The 20,614-nt window shown below is 56.9% G+C and overlaps 1 protein-coding gene across 4 annotated transcripts in view; it reads left to right on the top strand.

Annotated features, from left to right (window-relative positions):
* The window catches only part of WDR4 (WD repeat domain 4), a 28,109-nt gene extending 8,290 nt beyond the window's left edge, over window positions 1-19,819 (top strand). For all 4 annotated transcript variants that reach the window (XM_017538578.2, XM_017538571.2, XM_017538572.2 and 1 more), the window contains 8 exons: window positions 5,763-5,919; window positions 6,803-6,915; window positions 8,988-9,048; window positions 12,463-12,561; window positions 14,262-14,326; window positions 15,139-15,322; window positions 16,247-16,316; window positions 18,219-19,819. In XM_017538578.2, the coding sequence (XP_017394067.1) occupies window positions 5,905-5,919; window positions 6,803-6,915; window positions 8,988-9,048; window positions 12,463-12,561; window positions 14,262-14,326; window positions 15,139-15,322; window positions 16,247-16,316; window positions 18,219-18,409 (798 nt within the window). In that variant the 5' untranslated portion in view covers window positions 5,763-5,904 and the 3' untranslated portion in view covers window positions 18,410-19,819. The remainder of the gene's footprint in view (window positions 1-5,762; window positions 5,920-6,802; window positions 6,916-8,987; window positions 9,049-12,462; window positions 12,562-14,261; window positions 14,327-15,138; window positions 15,323-16,246; window positions 16,317-18,218) is intronic.
* The last annotated feature ends 795 nt before the right edge of the window (window positions 19,820-20,614 follow it).

Consider the following 20,614-nt stretch of genomic DNA (forward strand, 5'->3'; position numbering starts at 1 on the left):
ATAAGAACAGTTTACACACAACAGTTACAGTGTTTTCATATTCTGTGTTTTTCTATTGGGGTATTGTTTATTGGTTTGTAGGAGCTCTTTATATTAGGACTCTTATTTTTACAAAATGAGCCTATCTCCCAAAGTGTCACTCTTATACAGCCTTTCTGTGGCATAGGTGTGTAGGGTGAGCTGCACGGGTAACCGCCGAGACTGGATTAGCATTTTCCAGTACCCTTGCCTGAGCTGACAAAACCTCAAAGCCCTGGGGGGAGAACAGGTGCAGAGCTGGGATCTGTGCGCTGGTGCGTCCGTGAATCTCAGATGTGGTCCAGTTACTCAGATGTCAGCGGAACGTGTGGGTTCCCGTTCAGCCATGGTGAGCGGGGTCGTAGAAGTCGGGAGCAAATTCTCACTTCTGTCTGCTTCCTCTGGAGCACAGTTTGGGGTCCCCCCGTGCTACCTTTTGCCTTTTTAATCCTTTGGTTTTGTCCATAAGAAAATTATACTGAGAAGTACAAAGTGAGAACAGTAACAACACCCTGAATCTCCCCACCTGGAGCCTCAGTTTGTGATGAGCCTGGGGCCAGGCTCTCCTGGTGGACGGCAGCTGCGTGTGCTACACTGTGGCGTCAGTGCCAGCCTGGAGCCTGTTGTCCCCCAGGCAGTGCTGACCACACTGTCACTCCCTGTAGCTGGGCCATTAGGTTGTTTCCACTGCTCCACTATTCAAATGCTACTGTTACCTTGTACCTCTTCCTGCCTTTATACCCTGGGAAGTTTGAGTCAGAGCAGGTTTGCCAGTGGAGGCGTGGACAGCGTTGGTATTGGCACTGATGTGTGACAGCACACACAGTGGAGCTTCCCCAGCCCCGGTGTCCAGTGGTTTTGTTTGCATGGATCACATGCTGTCCGGGTGGCTGACCTTTAGCTCCCAGCCCCTGCAGAGGTGGAGGGGCTACCTTGTGGCCCAGGCCATTGCCCTAAATCACGTTCTTAGGTTGCCTGTGGGGCCTGAGGCCCCTGCTCTTGGAGATGAGGCCAAAGGCAAGGTTACTTCTTCACTAATCACAGGCGTACCCAGTGCTAAGGCTTTTGATGTTTGGTACCAGACACTGAGGAGTAGCCGCTGCCCGCTGAGGGTGGGAGGAGGCTGGATCTGGCCATGTGCCGCTGGCCTTGAGCTTGCCAGAAAGATGGAGACATGAGTGGGATGTCACTCGAACTCAGTGTGGGCTCACTGTCCAGAGGTAGTGTCTCACTTTGAACTTGGAGAAAGGGGATGTCCAGTCAGCCTGTCCGCTGTCCCCTGGTTCCTAACAGCCAAGCTTCTTCACTGTGACGGAAACGCGGAGGCCCAGGGCTCCTGCAGGGGTTGCGACTCCTCCAGAGGGCTGGGGCCTCTGGTCCTGCCATCATGCATGGTCCGAGGACGGAGGAATCTAGAATTCTCTCCACTCATGTTGTTGCCTGTGGCAGTCAGCTTCTCAGAGGAGGTCATTTGAGGGCAAGAGCTCCTGAGTGGGGGCCTGTGGTGGGCGCAGACACCGCTGCAGCCTGTGTGGGTGGCCGGGCCTCTTCAGCCTTGTGTGCAGGTGCTTTGCTAAGAGGGAGATGTCTTGCCGTGTTGACTCATTCTTTGAAGGTCGTGTGCTGGTGCGATTCTCTGTATTTAAACACCTGATCAAACACCGGGAGGCTGGCATGGTGGTTCACACCTGTAATCCCGGGACTTCAAGAGGCCAAGGCGAAAGGATCTCTTGAGGCCAGCAGTTCGAGGCCAGTCTGGATAACATAGTGAGCTCTCGTCTATAAAAAACCAAAAAGCACACTTCGAGAGTGGGCAGTGCAGCTAGTTTAAGTTTTCCTAATCTGAAATTCAAAATGCCCCAGAATCCAGAAGCTTTTGACTTGGACAAGATGCTTGAAGGACGTGCTCAGTGGAATGTTTGGATTTTGGAGTTTTGGATTAGGGAGGCTGAGCCAGTACATATTTGCAAATATTCCAAAATCTGAAAAAATCTGAAGTGCAGAAGCACTCTTGGTCCAGAGCACTTGGGATGAGGGATCAGCATCCTGCGTGAGCAAGGAACAGTGGCTGGCTCCTGGCAATGCCCCTTGAACTGTGCATTCCTCTCTCTTTTTTTTTTGGCAGGGGGTGGGGGCATCTCTCTCTATTGCCCAGGCTGGAGTGCGGTGGCATGGTCTTGGCTCACTGCAACCTCCGCCTCCTGAGTTCAAGCGATTTGCCTGTCTCAGCCTCCTGGGTAGTTGGGGTTATAGGAACAAGCCACCACGCCTGACCTAATTTTTGTAGTTTTAGTAGAGATGGGGTTTTGCCACATTGGCCAGGCTGGTCCTGAACTCCTGAGCTCAGGTGATCTACCCACCTCGGCCTCCCAAAGTGCTAGGATTACAGGCGTGAGCCACCACGCCCGGCCTGATCTTGGTTTTGAAAGTGATATCAGCCGTATTACTTTGTGTAGAAATGTTTGCCTTAGGTGGTGTGGAAGACGGACCATGTGATTTGATGCAGTCCAGGCAGCAGATAACAAAATCTGGCCTCAATGGTGTGGCCTGGGATTTCCCCTGACCTTGGTGCAGCGTGCGCATTGCTGCCTCCCCTTTCTCTAAACTGTGGGACGGTTGGAGAAGGTGGGAAGTTAACTGCCACTTTCAACATCAGTTGGCAAATTCCTCAATACCTTTTTTTTTTTTTCTGGGAGACAGAGTCTTACTGTCGCCCAGGCTGGAGTGTGCAGTGGCATGATCTTGGCTGACTGCAACCTCCACCTCCTAGGTTCAGACGATTCTCCTGCCTCAGCCTCCCAAGTAGCTGGGACTACAGGCACAGGCCACCATGCCTGGCTAATTTTTGTAATTTTTAGTAGAGATAGGTTTTACCATATTGGACAGGCTGATCTTGAACTCCTGACCTCATGATCCGCCCACCTTGGTCTCCCAGAGTGCTGGGATTATAGGTGTGAGTCACCATGTCCGGCCATTCTGAATTCTCTTTTTAAATTCCTTTAGAACTGTGGGTTTGTGAACTTTTCAGCATTGGGTGGAGTGAAATCTTTACTCTTTCTCAGTGGGAAATTGGAGGGGATTATTGAGGCAGGGGAGTAGGTCTGGGGGATGAGAGTGGGGCAGGGAAAGGGGCATCGGGTAAGGAAAGGACCGGGGTGAGGAGAACTGTGCTGAGCTAGCAGGTGGCACCCTGCGGCTGGTCCACAAACATGGGGGCCACTCCCCATACCCGGAGGCTTTTTATGCTGACTCTGGGATTGGGATGCACCCTCTCCCCAGAGAGCCGCCCACCCTTAGCACATCCACCTCCATTCCGTTTTAGGGCTTCCATGTGCTGGTGTGGCCTGTGTGCATTTCACTGAGGCCCTGCACCCCTGCGGTACTCCCTGAGCTGGGTGAAAGCCCAGGCTCTGTCCAGCAGCCGCTTTGTTACTGTGCTGCTGCTGGGAAGCTCCCGTTGAAGCGTTTTGAAGCACAGGCAGGATGCGGGCTGTAGGCAGCAAGGGTTCTTTCCCAGGTCGCAGCTGAGAGCCTCAGAGGCCAGAGTGCCTGCGACCTGGGCAGTCAGGAGGCTCTTGGCCCGAGGGACTGAGGCCAGGTTTTCCAAACGAGATGAGGATGCAGGGTTACAAGTGATGCATTTGATTTTGACATGTGCATTTATGAGGGAGAAATCCTCCCAGTGGAATCCGTGTTTCCGAAAATGCCCGTGAGAGCCACAGCAGCATATGGGAAAGGCAGAGCCCGGGAAACCATCGGATTGGCTCTGCCTGTGGGATGGAGAGGGAGCGCCTGGCTGCTGGACTGTGGGTGTCGGGGGGTGGGCTAGAGGAGGGCGCTGGTATCCTCAGTGCTCTGGAGGGGGCTCAGGGCTCAGCCACTGGACTCCTGGTGGAGGACAGAGGGGCCTATGGAGACAGGTGCCTGCTTGCTGGTTCTGCTGGTCTCTGGGTGACGAACTCAGCCACTGTGGAGGGAGAGCTGATACCCGAGACCCCGCACAGGCTGGGGGTCGGAAGGTGGGCAGGGTTGTGCCTCCACTTGAGTGACAGGCCGGCCTGCCATTGGTCCAGTGACCTGCCCCATGCTGTGACCTCCCTCAGATCCTGGCACCCAAGCCCACGAGTATGGCTCAGCTGCATACTAGAATTGATGCCAGGATAAGTCCAGCTGGAGAGGCTGGGTGGGAGTCCCAGCTGGTGCAGGATGAAGGGACTAGGAGCAGCGCCCTCTGCTGAGCTAGGCAGGAGGTGCAGTGTCGGGGGCCATCCCTGCCACATGCCGTCCAGCCTGTGGGGGGATGAGCATCCCGTGAGTCCAGATCCATCCCCCGTCCCCGTGGCGTCCTCTTGGGCTGCCCCTCTGTGCCACCATGGTCATGTTTGTGGCAGCTGCTTAATGAGCCCATCAGACTTTGGGGGCTGTGTGGCTGGCGCAGTGCAGGGCATTTAAGTTGCAGCACACCCTGAGAATTCGGATTCATCCCGCCCCAGAGCCCAGTTATGTTTCTTAGTCCTCGTTTTCTCCTGTTCACCCACCATGCCTCCCTTCGGCCTCCTGCTGCAGCTCCGCTGCTCGGCTGCAGGGGTCGGGGAGGGGAGCTGCGTCGGGTCCGCACTGTGGCCCCAAGGCCATGCCCGCTTTTTTCTGTCCTTTTGTCCCCCTGGCCCTGAGAGAAACACAGGGGCCTTGTTGGGAACAGCGTTCCTGAAGCTTCCGTCCCCATTTCTGGCCGCAGTGGGCCAGGCGCCCTGTGCTTGCCTGCCTGGTGTTGGTTGTGTTTTGGGCAGTGGGCGCTGCCACAGCCCTGGGGGTGGGGAAGCTGGGCTGGCCGCCGCTCTGCAGCGAGGCCGTGCGGCTAACTGCGTGTGTGGGCAGCTCTGTTACAACCCCTGTCTATGTAAAACAGAACATGGGTCGCTGCCTTGTGGAGAGGACGTACATACCGAAGGAGACCCGAGCAGATATGGTGTGGAAAATTATTGCCCAGGAAGCAGTGGCCATGCGCCCTGGTTAAAGAGAGGGAGGGAACTGGGACTTTGTTTCTTACTGAACCAGCGTGTAGACCTGCTGCATTGTAACTGGTGCATCCATGAGTCTGGGTCAAGGTTGGATTCGTGGATGTGCTGATCTGGATGTGGACTGGGGAGCGCAGGCCTCTCTCACGTGCTGGATAGTGGTGCTTCCTCCCGAGGAGGCTCACGTGCTGCCTCACAGCTGCCCTGGGCTGGGTCCTTCCCTCTGCAGGGCACGGGGCACAGCTGTCTGTCTGAGGCTCCTGGTCTGAGCAGCAGCAGTCAGTGTGCGTCAGGGGAGTGGCAAGGCTGGGGTGCCCTAGAGGCTGGTGCCTGCCCTTGTCCTTGACAGTGGCGGTGTTTATGGAGAGGGCTGGTGTCTCCCTCAATGCACGATGAAGACTAGGGTCAAGGAACCATTCTCCCGTTTCTTGCTGACAGTTTTCAAACACAGGAAAGTTGAGAATTTTGTCACCCATTTATCCACCACCTAGATCCCACCATCAGGAGCAATGTTCTTAAAGGAAAAAGTGGTGAAAGTAAATGTGTTGAAGACATTGGCTGTGTTCCAGTTATCAGCATTGCTGAATGATTTGGCCCCATCTTCAGCAGCTGGAAACAGCATATGGCCAGGCGCCTGTGCCTGCCACCGCCCACGCAGCCCGCTGGGCAGCCGAGGACCCTGCGCTGCTCCTGAAACCTAACGGGGGCGTCTCTCTGGCCTTTTAGGACGGTGGCGAGGAGGTGTACGGCCCTGACCTTCACGGCCTCTGAGGAGAAGGTCTTGGTGGCCGACAAGTCTGGAGACGTGTACTCCTTTTCGGTGCTGGAGCCTCACGGATGTGGCCAGCTAGAGCTGGGGCACCTGTCCATGCTGTTAGATGTGGTATGTGGGGGACGTGATATGTGGGGCACAGCTGAGCCAATGTCTGCCCGGCCTGTGCCCCAGCATCTGGTGGGGAGAGTGGGGCTCTCCTGTAGCAGGGACAGCCCTCTGCAGATTTCGGAGCAGGAGAGTGGTGGGAACAGGATTTAGGAAGGTGAAGCAGACAGCAGGGAGAACAAAGGCAGGTGAGTCAGTGGTGTGACCCCAGGTCGGAAGTGAAGGTGTGGGAGAAGCAGGTACGGCTGTGAGCCTCTGGCTCCGCCTCCTTGGCCCAGGGCTGTGCCAGGTGCTATAGGAGCATCACCTCGGCACTGCTCCCAGCAGCCCCTGTCACCCCACCCTGCCTGTCCTGTGTCACAGACTCCTGGAGCCCTAGAGGGCCCAGGCCCACAGCCCGGGTGGTAGAGCTGGGATCGGACACAGCAGGGACTATCAGGAACAACGGCAGGTGCAGGGTGTCAGGGGAACCTCACTGGGGACTTGGCAACAGCTGGGTGTGGGGACACATGGGACAGGAAGGCGAGGAAGCAACCCTGGTGTTGGGCAGGAGGGTGCAGCAGGCCTGGGGCGGGTGGAAATGGGAGTGTGGGGCCTGGATGTGCTGAGGTGCGGGAGACAGATGGGTAACTGTGGCATGGCCACGCCCCAGAAGCCTGCCCTAGCACCGAGTGTGGGCTGGAGGCGGCCAGGGACCGCCTAGGGAGGGAGGAGGAGGGCCAGCGATTAGATGGAGGGGTGGGAGGACGGGGGAGCCACCCTGGTCTGTCCTCGAAGGCCGCAGCCTCTTGGCAGCTGGGCTGCAGGCTCCCTGTTTCCATGAGGGACTTGATTCGGGGAAGGCCCAGGCGAGCAGCTCTTTCTTTTCTGGCCCCTGGTGATGCAGGCTGTGAGTCCTGATGACCGCTTCATCCTCACTGCAGACCGGGACGAGAAGATCCGAGTCAGCTGGGCCGCCGCACCCCACAGCATTGAGTCTTTCTGCTTGGGACACACAGAGTGAGTGCCCCCTTCCTGCCCAGCAGCAGAAAGAAGCTCCTATTGGAAACAGCGTCAGCTTACGGCTCAGCGGGTGCCACTAGCCAGCGAGGCCCCACCCGGTGACAGCGGCCTGTGCTTGGTCACTGCAGGTGCCGTGGGTGCTGCCTGCGGAAGCCTCGAAAGCGTGGGGTTCACGCTGCGTTGTTAGGTACAGTCTGCAGGTGCCCCCTATTGGTCCTGAGCAAACGAGAGGGCGTGTTTCCGGGAGGGTCCTGTCTCAGCGTGGAGACCTCTGCACCATGGGTGTGATGGGGGCGAGGGCGCACCTTAGTGATTCCAGCTGTCCAAGAATGAAGCTGCCTCTGCGCCCAGGTGGTGGCCTTTGCCAGTGGCCTCTCTCGTGGCAGCCAGCTCTGCCAGCACTTGTGCGGAGGTGTTTCTGAATGCCCGCTTCTCCTTCACACAAAAGGCCAATTAGAATTTACACAAAGGAAAAGTGCTTAGTGTAATTGCCTGAAATGTTTTAAAATACAGTATTTGAAGCAGTGGAAGAAACTGGAGGGAGGGAATTCAGTGCCGAGGTTCCCTGTGTGTTCCTGGTTTTGAAGGGATGCATTTCCCATTGAAGAAGGCCAGTCACTGTGTGTGTCTCAGGCTAGCTTGTTTTGGCCTGCATTTAGTTCCCTGGTGATGCGGCTCTGGAGTTCTCTGGCCTGCAGCACCCTGGCCCCTCCCCTCCACCGTCTCCCGCTGGGGTCTCTGTAGCTCCCCTGCCTCACCAGGTGTGTGACGGAGGTTTCTGCTGACGGGAGCACGTTTCCCACCCCTTTGGGAAATGCCTCATCACTTGGATAGTATTGAATAAAAACATAGTATTAAAATCAACTTCACCTGCTCTTTTGCTTTTCGATACGGTGGCCGGCAAGTGGCAAACAAATCCCTGTGGCCCCTGCGTGTGGCTGGAGCTACAATTCTGCTGGTCGGCGCTACTCCTCGCCCTCTGCCGACATTGCAGGGTTTGTGGCCGCCTCCGCCGCGTCCGAGTGGTTCTGTGGGCCGGTTGTGCCCGCTGCTGTCTGCAGCCCCCAGCGCAGTGCCTGGCACAAGTAAGCGCTCAGCAGACACTGCAGTGATTGAACAAGTTATTTTTTGAGATTTTCTTTCAAACCCATGGGAACTGGTTTCTGTCCTTTCCTGTTGAGAACTGTGAGGCTGCTCGGACCCTCTGCACAGGCCCTCCTGGGCCCTGTCTGCCCTGGGCCGTGGGCTGCTGTCTTTTCCTTTCGGAGGGTCTGCGATAAAAAGCCAGCCCTCGGTGCTGCGGTGCCGTGCAGGGCAGTGGCTGCGGGACGAGGCCCAGGCCAGGCAATGGCTGGCCCAAGGTAGTGGAGGCTGTGACTGGCGGACATGAAGGGAGCCTCACGGGCCACCCCATTCCAGGAGTCCCTGGGGACCCCGTGAATGAGGGATTGCTTGAGGTCACTATTACAGTGGGAAGAAAAACAGGCCTTGTCACCCTTGCAGGTGATCGAGCCAGGATGGGTTTCCAGGAGAGCTGGGCTGCCTGGGTCACTCTTCATGGCTGTTCTGATGGGGGCGTGCCTGTGACTTTGAGTCCTGTACTGTGGTAGGCCACACCCTTGCAGGACGACTGGGCCGGCTCAGCAGAGCCAGCTCTCTGGCCAGGTCACTCAGAGTTGTCACTGAGGGGCCAAGAGGGCCCTGATTGGACTCTGTCCGTGGGTTTGGCTGCCCTCCTCCCAGTCCTCGTCCCGCCTGCCCTCCTTCCCCCGCACCCTCCTACCCATGTGCTGTGCTTTGAGGCTCCGCCAGGGCTCCTTTTGTCACAGTGCAGGTGCCTCAGGCAAGGGTGGGTGCTAGGGGCCTGTGGGGGTGCAGCTGAGCAGAGCCACTGCAGAGGGGCACAGACGAGGTTGAGTCTCTGGCAGGCATGGCTGAGGAGTGGCCTGGGTTAGAGGTTCCTGTGCTGTTGGGGACCCAGGAGACCCAGGAATGACCCCCTCGCCTCCCTCACCCTGTCCAGGGGCCGCGGGCATGGGCTAGCTACTGCTTCTCTCTCGCTCTCACAGGTTTGTGAGCCGAATCTCCGTGGTGCCCACTGAGCCCGGGCTGTTGCTGTCCTCCTCTGGGGTAAGTATTCCTAGCCCCGCGTCACTCACCTCTGGATTCTGCGGCCAGCAGGGAGGGTGGGGTGGGTGCCCCCTAGAACTGGCCCCTCTAGATTGCTGGCCGCGTGCTGTCCGTGGCTGTCCACTAGATGGTGCTTGTTTCCAAATCTTGGAGCTGCCCATGGCTTGCTCCCCGCTTGCAGCAGCTCATTCAGGACTGTGTGTGGGGTGTGCGTAGGTGCCTGTGTGTTCGCACAGGCGATAATCTAGAACGGGTGCGTGGACAGCTCCCTTCTGAAGGTGGCCGCACTTTCTATGACAGGATCAGGGATGAGGATCTCAGGGAGAAGCAGGAGATGGGGGCCTCTCTGACTCCTGGAGGGGTCTGAGTCCATCCCATTACTGGCTGCATTTTTTGTCTCTCTTTTTTTTTTTTTTGAGATGGGGTCTTGTTACATTTTTCAAGCTGGTTTCAAACTCCTGGGCCCAAGTGACCTCCCTCCTTGGCCTCCCGAGTAGCTGGGACCACCTGCTTGAGACCCTGCACCTGGATACTGCGGAGGATTTTTGCTTGCTGAGTACAGCTTGTGTGTCCCAGCATTGGGTCCTGGAAGCCTTACAGTTTAGTGACGAGAGGTGTGTTTCCTCTGAGGAATACGGTAGAAGTGTTGTGAGTGATTTTGCCAAAGTGAAGGCTTTGGATTCCTCACAGGGTCTGTCTTGTGGACCTAGGAATTGTCGCCCACACGCCACCACCTTCCTCTTCGCTGCCCTTCCCTGTTTTGTCTGTGACGGTGGCCTTGTGTGGTGTGGCAGGGTGGCCAATGGACCTTCCGGCTGCCCCTGCGTTCATTCTCTGATTTGGCTTCATTTGAAGCCTCCTGTTCCTGGTCTCCAAATGAACGCACAGCCACGTGGTCTGAGAACAGAACATTCTGGCTGGAGTCTCCAAAGGTCAGGGTCAGGGTCAGGTTTCGTCAGCGTTTTGTGGTGCATTGTCCAGTCTTTTTCATCATCATGAAGAAAATCTTCCACAGGCAGAGAAGCCTTCCCAGGCTCCATCTGTCACTTATGGTTGCACCTTTGTTGGAGTCGAACGCGTTATCTGGTAGCCACTAGAAGGTGCGAGGAGTGTTAGTGTTTTGTGACTTTGCCTTTCTGGAAATATCGTTAATCTCTTCGAGGCCTGATTGTTGGTTTGACATAGAAATCCTGGTTGAAGCGGTTTCCCTTGGAGCCTGGGAGGCCTTGCCCTCTGTGCTCTCCAGCTGGCTGCTCCTGTGCAGTTTCCCGATGCCCTTCCTGTGGAAACCTGCAGCCATCTGCCACGGGTGCGTGGCGTGACAGCTGGACTCTCCTTCTTGGAGGGCACTGGAGGTTTTCCTCAGGTGTCTGGCGATCCTGTCTGCCTGGGTGTGATGGGAATCAGCATTGGCTGCCTCGGAGTCTGGGTGTGTGCCCAGGGCGGGGCCGGAGGGGCTTCCGAGCAGACCTGAGCGTGGGCAGCAGCCCCTTGCCTGTGGGCCCCGTGGTACTGTGTCAGTCGGTCTCTTGTCCTGGCCTTCACTCTTGTTGGGGTCTGTCCCCGGGGCTCTGCAGATGAGCGTGAAGTGCTGGATGGCTCTCTCCTCCGGGAGTATTTGGCGTCCCCGAGACCAGGGCCTCTCACTTCCATTTCCCGGGAGCCTTGTGCTGGCCTGGAGTTTGGGCTCAGCATACATTGGGGAGGTCTCATGTCTCTTTGGAAAGACATTTGACAGCTCCCCTTGCCACCCTGGCCTTCAGGCTGCCTGGCCCGGCCTGGTCTGGCAGGCCCTGGCGCCTCTGTGGCTTCTCTGTGGCCGATGCCTTTGTTCCTGGCCTCTAGCCCCCAGGCTTCCTCGTCTTCAATGGCTGCCTTCTCTTCTCTTCCTGCCTAGTGGGTTCATGGTTAGTAAATATCTTTTTCATTGTAGAGAGATTTGGGATGAGTGGAAACGCCTGTAGATGTGTGTGCTGGTCTCGATGTTTATCTGCCAAATTTGTGGCAAGGTGTGTGTGTGTGTGTGTGTGTGTGTGTGTGCGCGCGCGCGCGCGCACATGTGTGCAGGTATGTGTAGGCATGTGAGTATGTGCATGTGTGCGTGTATGTATGAGTGTGTGTGTGCATGTGTGGGTTTGTATGTGCGCATGCATGTGTGTGCATGCATTCATACATCCACTCTTACCCCGGCACTCAGAGGATACACATCTGCTGTTAGCTGTTTGGGGTATTTACTTTTCATCTTTTTCTTTCAGTCACTTAAAAATACTCACAAAGGCCAGGCGCAGTGGCTCACGCCTGTAATCCCACACTTTGGGAGGCAAAGGGTGGATTGCTTGAGGTCAGGAGTGTGAGAACGGCCCGGCCAACATGGTTAAACCTCATCTCTACTAAAAATACAAAAATTAGCCGGGCATGTTGGCTCATGCGTGTAATCCCAACTACTCGGGAGGCTGAGGCAGGAGAATCGCTTGAACTCAGGAGACAGAGGTTTCAGTGAGCTGAGACTGCCATTGTACTCCAGCCTGAGCAACAGAGCGAGACTCCATCGCAAAAAAAAAAAAAAAAAAAAAAAAAATCCCACAAATAGCGTACAGACGCTCTCTCATTAGATTTAGTGAGCATTGATTTATTTTTTTCCATTAATTAGTGCTGTAATGCATTTTTTTTAAGCCAGGTGTGGGGGCTCACGCTGGTAGTCCCAGCGACTGGGAGGCTGAGGCAGGAGGATTGCGTGGGCTTGGGAGATAGAGGCTGCAGTGAGCCAGGATTAAGCCCGTGAATAGCAACTGTGCTGCAGTGGGAAGCGTGGCATAGACGCCATCTCAATAAAAAATAACAACAGATAAAACCAAGAAAAAAGAATCCCTTTTTCCCATTTATGATGATTTTAGGGCGTGGAGGCTCTTGGTTCGTGTGTGGCCTTCCTGAAGGCTTGAACCGGTTGTCATGGGACGGTTGCCGATGACCATGTCCTTCTCTCATTCTTAGTGAGGTGGACATGGCCACGTGCTTGTGAGCTCACACGTGTCTCCCGGTGAGAATGCTTGATGGCTGAAGTGTCTTTGCCTGGCCCAGGCACAGCAGTTGTGGTCTGGCCTCCTGGCAGGTGACAGCCTGGCCGCCTGTGTCCTTGGCTCGTTTTGCTGGGATCTGCCTCATTGCCTTTGTCATCTGCCTGGGCATGTCGGCACTGGAGAAGCAGGGAATCCGTTACCTTCCCGTCTCCACTGTTTTTCTTGATGATTTGCATGAGCTCTTTACGCAGTCAGAGCAGAGAGCCTTTAATAACGGAGGGCGGGCAGCATGGCTGCCACTGAGTGGACCCCCCAACCACACCCCACTGTCCTCTCTGTCACCTTACCCGACAGCAGCCCCAGACCGTGTGCTAACCTGTGTGTTTGGTGTATGCAGGATGGCACACTGAGGCTCTGGGAGTACAGGAGCGGCCGCCAGCTACACTGCTGTCACCTGGCCAGTCTGCAGGAACCAGCGGACCCCCAGGCCCCCCAGGTAGCTGCTTCTGTTCACTCCTGTTGACTGTGTGTAGGTGTGTGTAGGCACCTGCAGTCGCTTGGCTTGAGTGGAAAAGTCACTTCACCATTGGAAACATTTGCTCTCAATGCCAGACTTCTTCCTGTGGGAGGGAAATCTTGTATTTCAAATTCTGAAGGTGTGTTGTCATGTCAGTGGGCAATAATCTGTCTCACTGTTGCCTGCAGACAGTGGATGTACAGGAAGGCCTCTAATCCTGCTCTGAAGTGGAAGGAATGCAGGTGCTCGAGCACGCACCTCTGTGGGTCTGCCAGCCAGGTGGGGCAGGGCCGGGGCCGGGCCCACTCCAGCATCGTCCAGCCATCTCATGGCACCCTGAATGCCCCAGTCTTGGTTAAGTTTCCCGATGGGTCTGTTTCGTTTCTTAGAGAACTTGTGTGGTGCGGTCTCTGCCCCCTGCTAGGCGGCTGTGAGACAGGACCAGGCCTTTTCCTCCATGGTCACATGACTCAGGTTCCTGGAAGTTTCCTTCATTTTTTTTTTTTCTTTTGAGGAGCTTCACTCTTGTTGTACAGGCTGGAGTGTAGTGACGTGATCTCGGCTCACTGCAACCTCCACCTCCCGGGTTCAAGCAATTCTCCTGCCTCAGCCTCCTGAGTAGCTGGGACTACAGGCGCTCGCCACTACACCCAGCTAATTTTGTATTTTTAGTAGAGACAGGGTTTCACCATGTTGACCAGGATGGTCTCAAACTCCTGACCTCAGGTGATCTGCCCTCCTCGGGCTCCCAAAGTGCTGGGATTACAGGGGTAAGCCACTGTGCCTGGCCTCCTTCATTAAAAAAAAATTTCTTTTTTGAGACGGAGTCTTACCTGCAGTACAGTGGTGCTATCTTGACTCACTGCCACCTCTGCCTCCCGGGCACATGTGATTCTTCTGCCTCAGGCTCCTGAGTAGCTGGGATTACAGGCATGTGCCACCACGCCCAGCTCATTTTTGTGGTTTTTTTTGTAAAGATGGGGTTTTGACATGTTTGCCAGGCTGGTCTCAAACTCCAAACCTGAGGTGATCCACCCGCCTTGGCCTCCCAAAGTGCTGGGATTACAGGCGTGAGCCACTGCGCCTGCCTGCCTCTTCATTTGTAATCTTCCCTCTGCCAGGAAGTGTGGGGCTTACAGGACAGTGGCATGTGTAGCTGCTGTCTCTTTCTTGCCCCTGTGTCCTCTGCTCCCTCCTCTCCTCACTGTCTGACCCATTTTGTTGGCTTTGGAGGCTGTCGAGTCTCACCTGCCACTGGCTGCTCACAGGCCTGCAGAGCACCAGGGGACTTCCTGGCAGTCCTGGAGCACCCACAGCCCCTGGGTCTCCTCGAAAGCCACGTCCCGTCCTGCCCACCTGCACTGTGCTGGTTAATCTATTGCTGCCCGGAGCTTAGGACTTAAACTCTCTGCAGGCCCTTCAGGGAGCACCAGAGCCACTGGGGGCTTTCGTCATCTGCCTGGGCATGTCTGCTCACTTGAGAAACGGAATCACCTACCCTCGTTTCCCCACTGATTCCAGAATGTTCTCGTACTGTTTCCTCTTTCCTTCCTGGATATGCGGGGGCTCTGTGCGTCCTTCAGTTTTGCTCTTGTTGGATCCGGGTGCCCAGTGTCAGCCCCTAATAAATTTCTAGATTATTAGGTGGTGTGAAGTTAACAGGCTGCTTCTCCTTTCAGAGGCTGGCCGCGTCCAGGATTGCGTTCTGGTGCCAGGAGAACTGCGTGGCGCTCCTATGCGACGGGTAAGCTGCGGTGGCACATCCATGGCCTCTGGTTTTGCAGACCTGCAGGGGGAGGGTTAGCGGGTTGGCCACTGGCCCTCGTCCTCAATGAAGAGGTCCTAGGCGGTGGTGGTGGTGGCCCTGCAGCTCCCTCTGAGAACGTCACTTTTGATGACTGCTGCGGCGTCAGGGCGGGGGGTGGGGCTCCTCTCAGCCAGCGCCCTTCACCCTGACGTCGAACTCCCCTGGTGTGAGGGGCACCAGCAGCCTCTGCCTGGCGTTCTGAGAGGATGGACTCTCCACAGGCTCGGCCGTGGTGGCATCGCTCACCTCACTGGCCGCACTCCCTGCTCGGGGCTGGTCGGGTGGGACCCCCTGGGCGTGGCAGTGCTGACGAGGCGCGTTTCGGGGTGGAGTGCAGTTCCGCGGCTGCTTCCCGAGTGGCTTCTGTGTCAGGAAAGGTATTATTTTTGGTGCTTTTGGCACTTTTCACCTTGTCCTTATGACAGTCTGGAGAGGTCTCATAGCTTGTTCTGGTGTGAGAGGAGAGCCGTGCCTGAGCCAGGGCCTGCGCCCTCCTGCCCTGCCCGCCTGTCCCGTGCTGGTTGTCTATTGCTGTGCCACGAGCCACCCCAGAGCTCAGGACTTAAACCAAGCTTGCATCCCCCCGCGGCTTCCCTGGCTCCAGCACTCCACAGAGGTGCAGCTGGGGCTTTCGGGGCAGGCTCTCCTGAGGTGGCGCAGGTGAGGGCTGCGCTGTCCAGGGTGCTGGCTGCGGCGCGGTGCCGTGGGCCTACGGTCCCAGTCATCGTGCTCTCTTTCTTCGTGGCAAGCACTCCTGTGGTCTACATCTTCCGGCTGGATGCTGGCAGACAGCAGCTGGTATACAGGCAGCAGCTGGCGTTCCAGCACCAAGTGTGGGACGTGGCTTTCGAGGAGACCCAGGGACTGTGGGTGCTTCAGGACTGCCGGGAGGCCCCCCTGGTGCTCTGCAGACCTGTGGGCGGCCAGTGGCAGGTAAGACTTGGCACCTTCCTCATGGCCCAGGCCCTGCTGTCCCATAAGCCTGTGGGTGGGGGCTGGCAGCTGAGGTTTTTGGGTCCACACATGAGCCTCTTTCAACTCGGCCACTTCTGGGGCCCAGGGTCTGTGTCCTGAGGAGCAGCGGGTGGGGCTTCCACCATGCGTTAAGGGAGCTGGGTGCCTGGCCGGCATGGCTGCTTGTCCTGCGTGGTGATGTCTGCAGCAGTTCTTTTTTTGGGGGCAGTGTGTGGCTAGGGTGTGTGGGACTAACACTTGCGAGCTGGGTTAGCACAGCCTCAGGCCTGGGGCACTGGTGGAGCACCTGGGAGCACGTGGATCCCCCGGCAGAGGAAGGGGCGAGGTCAGCGGGCTGAGCTGCTTCTCTGGAGGTGGGGGTAGGGGGAGCCCAGCTCCCTTCCTCCACCCACTGCCCTTCAGGACACAGAACCCTGGGCTGAGCTGTTTCTTTGCTGGGGGATGGGGTGAGCCCTGTACCTTCTCCATGTCGCTCCTGGTAACATGGGAGTGATGCCCCTGCCTGCCCTGCGTCTCACGAGGTTGCTGTGGAGTTGAGTGGAGTAGGTCCCAGTTTACCAAAGTTCATTTGAGCACTTTGGAAGCACTTTTAAGCCATCCAGTTCTTTTTACCTGAGAAGTGGCAGGCCACATGATGTCCCCAGTGGGCGCCTGCAGGGCCCCTGAGGTTGATGAGCTGCGTGTGAGGAGCTCACCCTGGTGTCATGGGCAAGCTGGGGGTGCTGCCTCCCTAGGTCTTCATGGAAGGCGGACGGAGGTCACTAGGCACCAGGAGGGGGGACCTCCCGCCCCAGGCCTCTCTGGCCAGCGCGTGTTGCGTCCTGGTGCCAGGTTTTCAGGCGTGCCTCTTTCTAATGAAGGTTTCCTGTTTGTTGCCTGCAGTCTGTTCTTGAGAGCGCTGTGTTAAAGAAAGTCTCCGGTGTTCTTCATGGGAACTGGGCCATGATGGAAGGTGAGAGCACGGCACAGGCTGCCCTTGGGGGTCCCGCCCAGCACGGTCCCCAGAGAAAGCAGATCACACACTGCCACCCACCTGAGGGATCTGGTGTGTGGGTAAATAGGGGAAGGGTAAGCGTGTGCCCTCATCAGAAGGTAGGGTGGGGCAGGAGGAGGGTGGCGCAAAGCAGTGAGGGACCCCCCCCATGGGAGTCAGGCTACCAAGAGCTACGCAGGAACTGGGGGCTCAGGATCTGAGCAGCATCTCCCGCTCCCCAGCTGCCTTCCGAGTTGGGTACTGGAGGTCCCCAGGGCAGGGCTGGCACCTGGTGGCTCCCAGAGGGAGCGGGCGCTGTGCTGCCTCAGGCCTGGTCCACGGTATCGAGGGAATTGATACCACTCTGCGTGCGTCAGAGCCCCACTGGGAGGACTCGTGGGGGGCTAGCCAGAGGCCCCGGGGGGTCTTCAGGAAGCTGAACGGGCAGGATGGTCACTGTCCTGATGAGCAAAATCAGCTCAGGGGAGGGAATCCGTCAGCAATTTGTTGGTTGCGGCCGCAGGAAGGAGAGCAGCCGGCTGAGGGAGGACGCTGGAGGAGCATTTCCACTCTGCCTTCTGGGGGCGCCATTGCGCCAACACCAATCAGCCTTGGAGGCGAGGGTGTCTGCAGGGTGGGTTAGCCCAGCATGGAATCCACGTGCCTCATTCATGTTTAGAATTTGCTCCCCTGAGGAAGCCTTGCAAAGCCAGAGCCCCTCCAGTCAGCACTGAGGTTCCTTGGAGCTCTGGAGGGATTCAAACTCAGGTCAGAGGAGTTTCCGCTGACGGTGGCCTGACTGCCTTCTGCCAAGTTTCCCGAGGGGTGGCGCTGGCCCTGCCTCTGAGGCTCCTCTCCTTCCTGCTTTGCTTAGGACGTTGAGGGTCCAGACAGGCAGGGCTGGGCCCCCAGTGCGGTTGAGATCTGCTTTAGGAATGCCTCCAGGGTGGGCCGGTCCCCGGCTGTGTCAGGGACTGCAGGTGGCAGTGCTCATGGCCCTGTGCTCCAGGCCATGGCCAGCATGGACCTGTTTAGTGTCACCTTGCACAGCAGGCTCAGGCCAAAGCATGGCCTTGCTCTCCTGAGCTGTTCATAAATAGAGCAGCCTGTTCTTGGTACAGACTTGGGGGCCTCGTGGGAAGAGGGACGGGGGAGGGCTGCTGCAGAGTGTCCCACAGCAGCAGATCACTGGAGGCAGTCCCTGGTGCGCGGGCGACTGGCTGGGCCTGTGGTTTCCTGGCTAGGCTGAGGCCATCTCCGTGTGCCTGTGGTCAGCCGTTGACCCCAAGCCTTGGCACTTAGATAAATAGATGGACTCCGTGCCCATTCCCTGTGGCTGCGGAACATGCTCTCCCACACTCGATGCCAGCAGGCCCCCACGCTTAGCGTCTCTCTGTTGCTGTGGGCCAAGGGTCCGGACTCCTGAGCTGTGTCTCTGCAGGTGGCCGCCTCAGCTTCACCTGGTGGGGCCCAACCCCGCTCAGTCCGGGTTATCAGTAGGACAGGGGACCAGAGGCCACTGCTCCTGGTCCCCTGCCACGTGGGCCCCTCCACAGTGTGGCTCGTGGTGTCATGGCGCAGCAGTGACTTTCTCCTGACGTGTGAGCGGAGTGCTGGCAGGGTGGAGGCCCAGCCTTGGTGCCTTGGTTTCCGTGACACTCCTTCGTCCTTGCCCCGTTCTGTTAGGAGGCAGTACTCGGGCCCAGCCAGGGTGTGGGTCCCAGGAGGTGGGTACCGTGGGCAGCCACCCCAGAAGGCACCCTCCACGGTCCACCGAGGACTCTGGGTGTCACAAGGTAACTCCCTGCTGCAGGGGCTTTGCTGTGGCCGAGTTCCATGCTCCTGCCCCACCCAGCACCTGTCCCTGTTCCCCCATCACAGGCTCTGCCAGTGGGGATGCCAGCTTCAGCAGTCTCTACAAGGCCACCTTTGACAACATGACCTCCTACCTGAGAAAGAAAGAGGAGAGGCTGCAGCAGCAGCTGGAGAAGAAGCGGCGCCGGAGTCCCCCGCCTGGGCCCAACGGGCACGCCAAGAAGATGAGGCCAGGGGAGACGGCCTTGAGTTGCTGAGCGTGGCAGTCAGTGGGGCCTTTCACCTCGAGTCAGGAAAAGTGCTTTCACTTGTTCCCCTACATCCTGGTGTCTCCCTTCAAGAAGAAAAAGGTGACATCAGTTGCGATCAGCTCACAGGATGGGACTGTTCCCTGGGCTCCAGAAAGAACATTCTGTGTCACCAGGCAGAGGCGCTTGCTTGGTGCCTGTGCCCCGTTTCTGGTTGAAGGGAAGCCAGACCGGTGGAGGGGAAGCTCTTGAAGCGCTTTGTTTTCAGGTCGGAGGCAGCGTGCTCGCCTGTGGTGGCGGCAGCTGTGCGTGGTTCTGCTGTTCTACCGCCATTCGTACCTGGCGCGTCTTCCTCTAGGAACGTCCACGGGCTGGCATTTCTGGCAAGTGGACGTTTTCATGCCGTCTCGGCGTCCAGGTGATGTGCTGCCCCTCGGTAGCTGCTTGCCACACAGGCTGTTGAAACAGCACGAACGTTCAGCCCGCCCCAGCCCCAACCAGACCCCTGTGCACAGGAGCTGCTTCTGGAGAGTAGCTCTCTCGTGGGAAGTGCAGAAATGCATTTTGGAGTTGCAGGGAGCTCTGTCAGGCAGCGCCGGCACAGATGGTGAACTTCTTTCAGGAATTGTGAGGACAGGGGCCCAGCTGGCACCCGGTTTGACAGGGAGGTGATTGAGGACGTTGTTATGATTTGACTTGACCTTGGCACACGCTGCAGAGCCTCAGCGATGCTGCTGAATTTCAGTCACCAATCAGCAGGGATGAACCTTCACAACTTCCTAGAAATGTTTAGCAGCAGCAGAATACAGCCAGCAAAGCGTCTGGGTGCATGCACTGTGTGAGTGAGGCGCTCACTGTGTGGTCTGGGAAGAGTCTTCTGGGAGCATCAGGTCATTCATTCAGGCCGGCTCCTGCCTGCTCTCCAGTGCTGAAGTCTCCACCCAAGAACAGCTGTGCGTGCTGGTGATGACTTTCACGTGGGGTGTCGCTGGGGACTTAATCCTTTTGTGTATCAAAAGCTGGAATGCTTCCAATTTTTCATAAGTGCCTTGTTTTCCTTTTAACATTGATCTGGAAACAGTGCTGCCTGGAGAGCTGAGGCCCCCTCCTGTCTGCTGGGCATCAGGGGTTTCAGAACGGAAGGGCCGTGCTGGGCCATGTCCTCCTCTCGAGCAGCCTGACGTTCACGCTGCTGGGGCGTCCGGTGCAGGGATGCCCTCCCGTTCATAGTCTGCTTTGAAAGTCTTGGTTTTAGGAGAAGTTCAGGTTGGTGTCGCCATATCATCACTTCAGAGAGGGGCTTGCAGACAGGCCCATGTGCTGAATCCCGCCCACGGCCTGATACATGGCCTGTGAATGGTTTTTTACCTTTTAAAAATGGTTGAAAACAAATTAAAAATATATTTCATGACATGAAAATCATGGTGTTCATATCCCAGCGTCTGTGAGTAGACTCTGATGGGCGCAGGCCTGTCTGTCCGTGCCTCGTCTCTGTTTGCTTTGTGCTCCGGCCGCAGACTGGTGTGTTGGGACTGAGTCCAAATGGCCTCCCCCAAGGCCACGTCTCTCCACAACTGCGGCGGGGCTCCTCTGAGGTTCTGCTTCCTCTCAGTGGGGGTGGCTTCCTGCGTTAGCTCCTCAGCATCCTGCCTTGGCCCTGAGTTGGTCCCTCTACTAATGGCTGTTTCTGTGTCTCAGGGGATGGCACAGCCGCCTTCTTGCTGGGACATTGACTGATGGACTGGTTCCTGTTCACCCGCCCAAAGTCATCCCGGAAATAGCTCTTACAGTTGCTTGGCTTGAACACAGCTCTGCATGTATTCAGAGTTTTCTCTCTTGCCCCTTACCCAGAATGGCGGCACCCACCGTCTTCCTGTCCTCTGTGACCGCCTGGCTGCTGGGTCTGTTCTGTGAGACGTCATGGCCACCCCTGATTGCCATCTGGGAGGATCTCACACCTTCAGTTTCAACTGTTCTATTCCATTAATTTTTGGTTTCTGTGTATTTTACTTTTAGGACATTCCATGGGCTTTGTTCTGCCTCTTTAATTGATTAAGAAAATTTGGTCATTGTATTCAATTTTGTGTGTGTGTGTGTGACGGTGTCTTGCTCTGTTGCCCAGGCTGGAATACAGTGGCGTAATCTTGGCTTACTGCAACCTCTGCCTCCCAGGTTCAAGTGATTTTCCTGCCTCTGCCTGCCGAGTAGCTGGAA

The sequence above is a fragment of the Cebus imitator genome, unplaced genomic scaffold, assembly GCF_001604975.1.
Source record: "Cebus imitator isolate Cc_AM_T3 unplaced genomic scaffold, Cebus_imitator-1.0 Scaffold112, whole genome shotgun sequence".
Lineage (NCBI taxonomy): Eukaryota > Metazoa > Chordata > Mammalia > Primates > Cebidae > Cebus > Cebus imitator.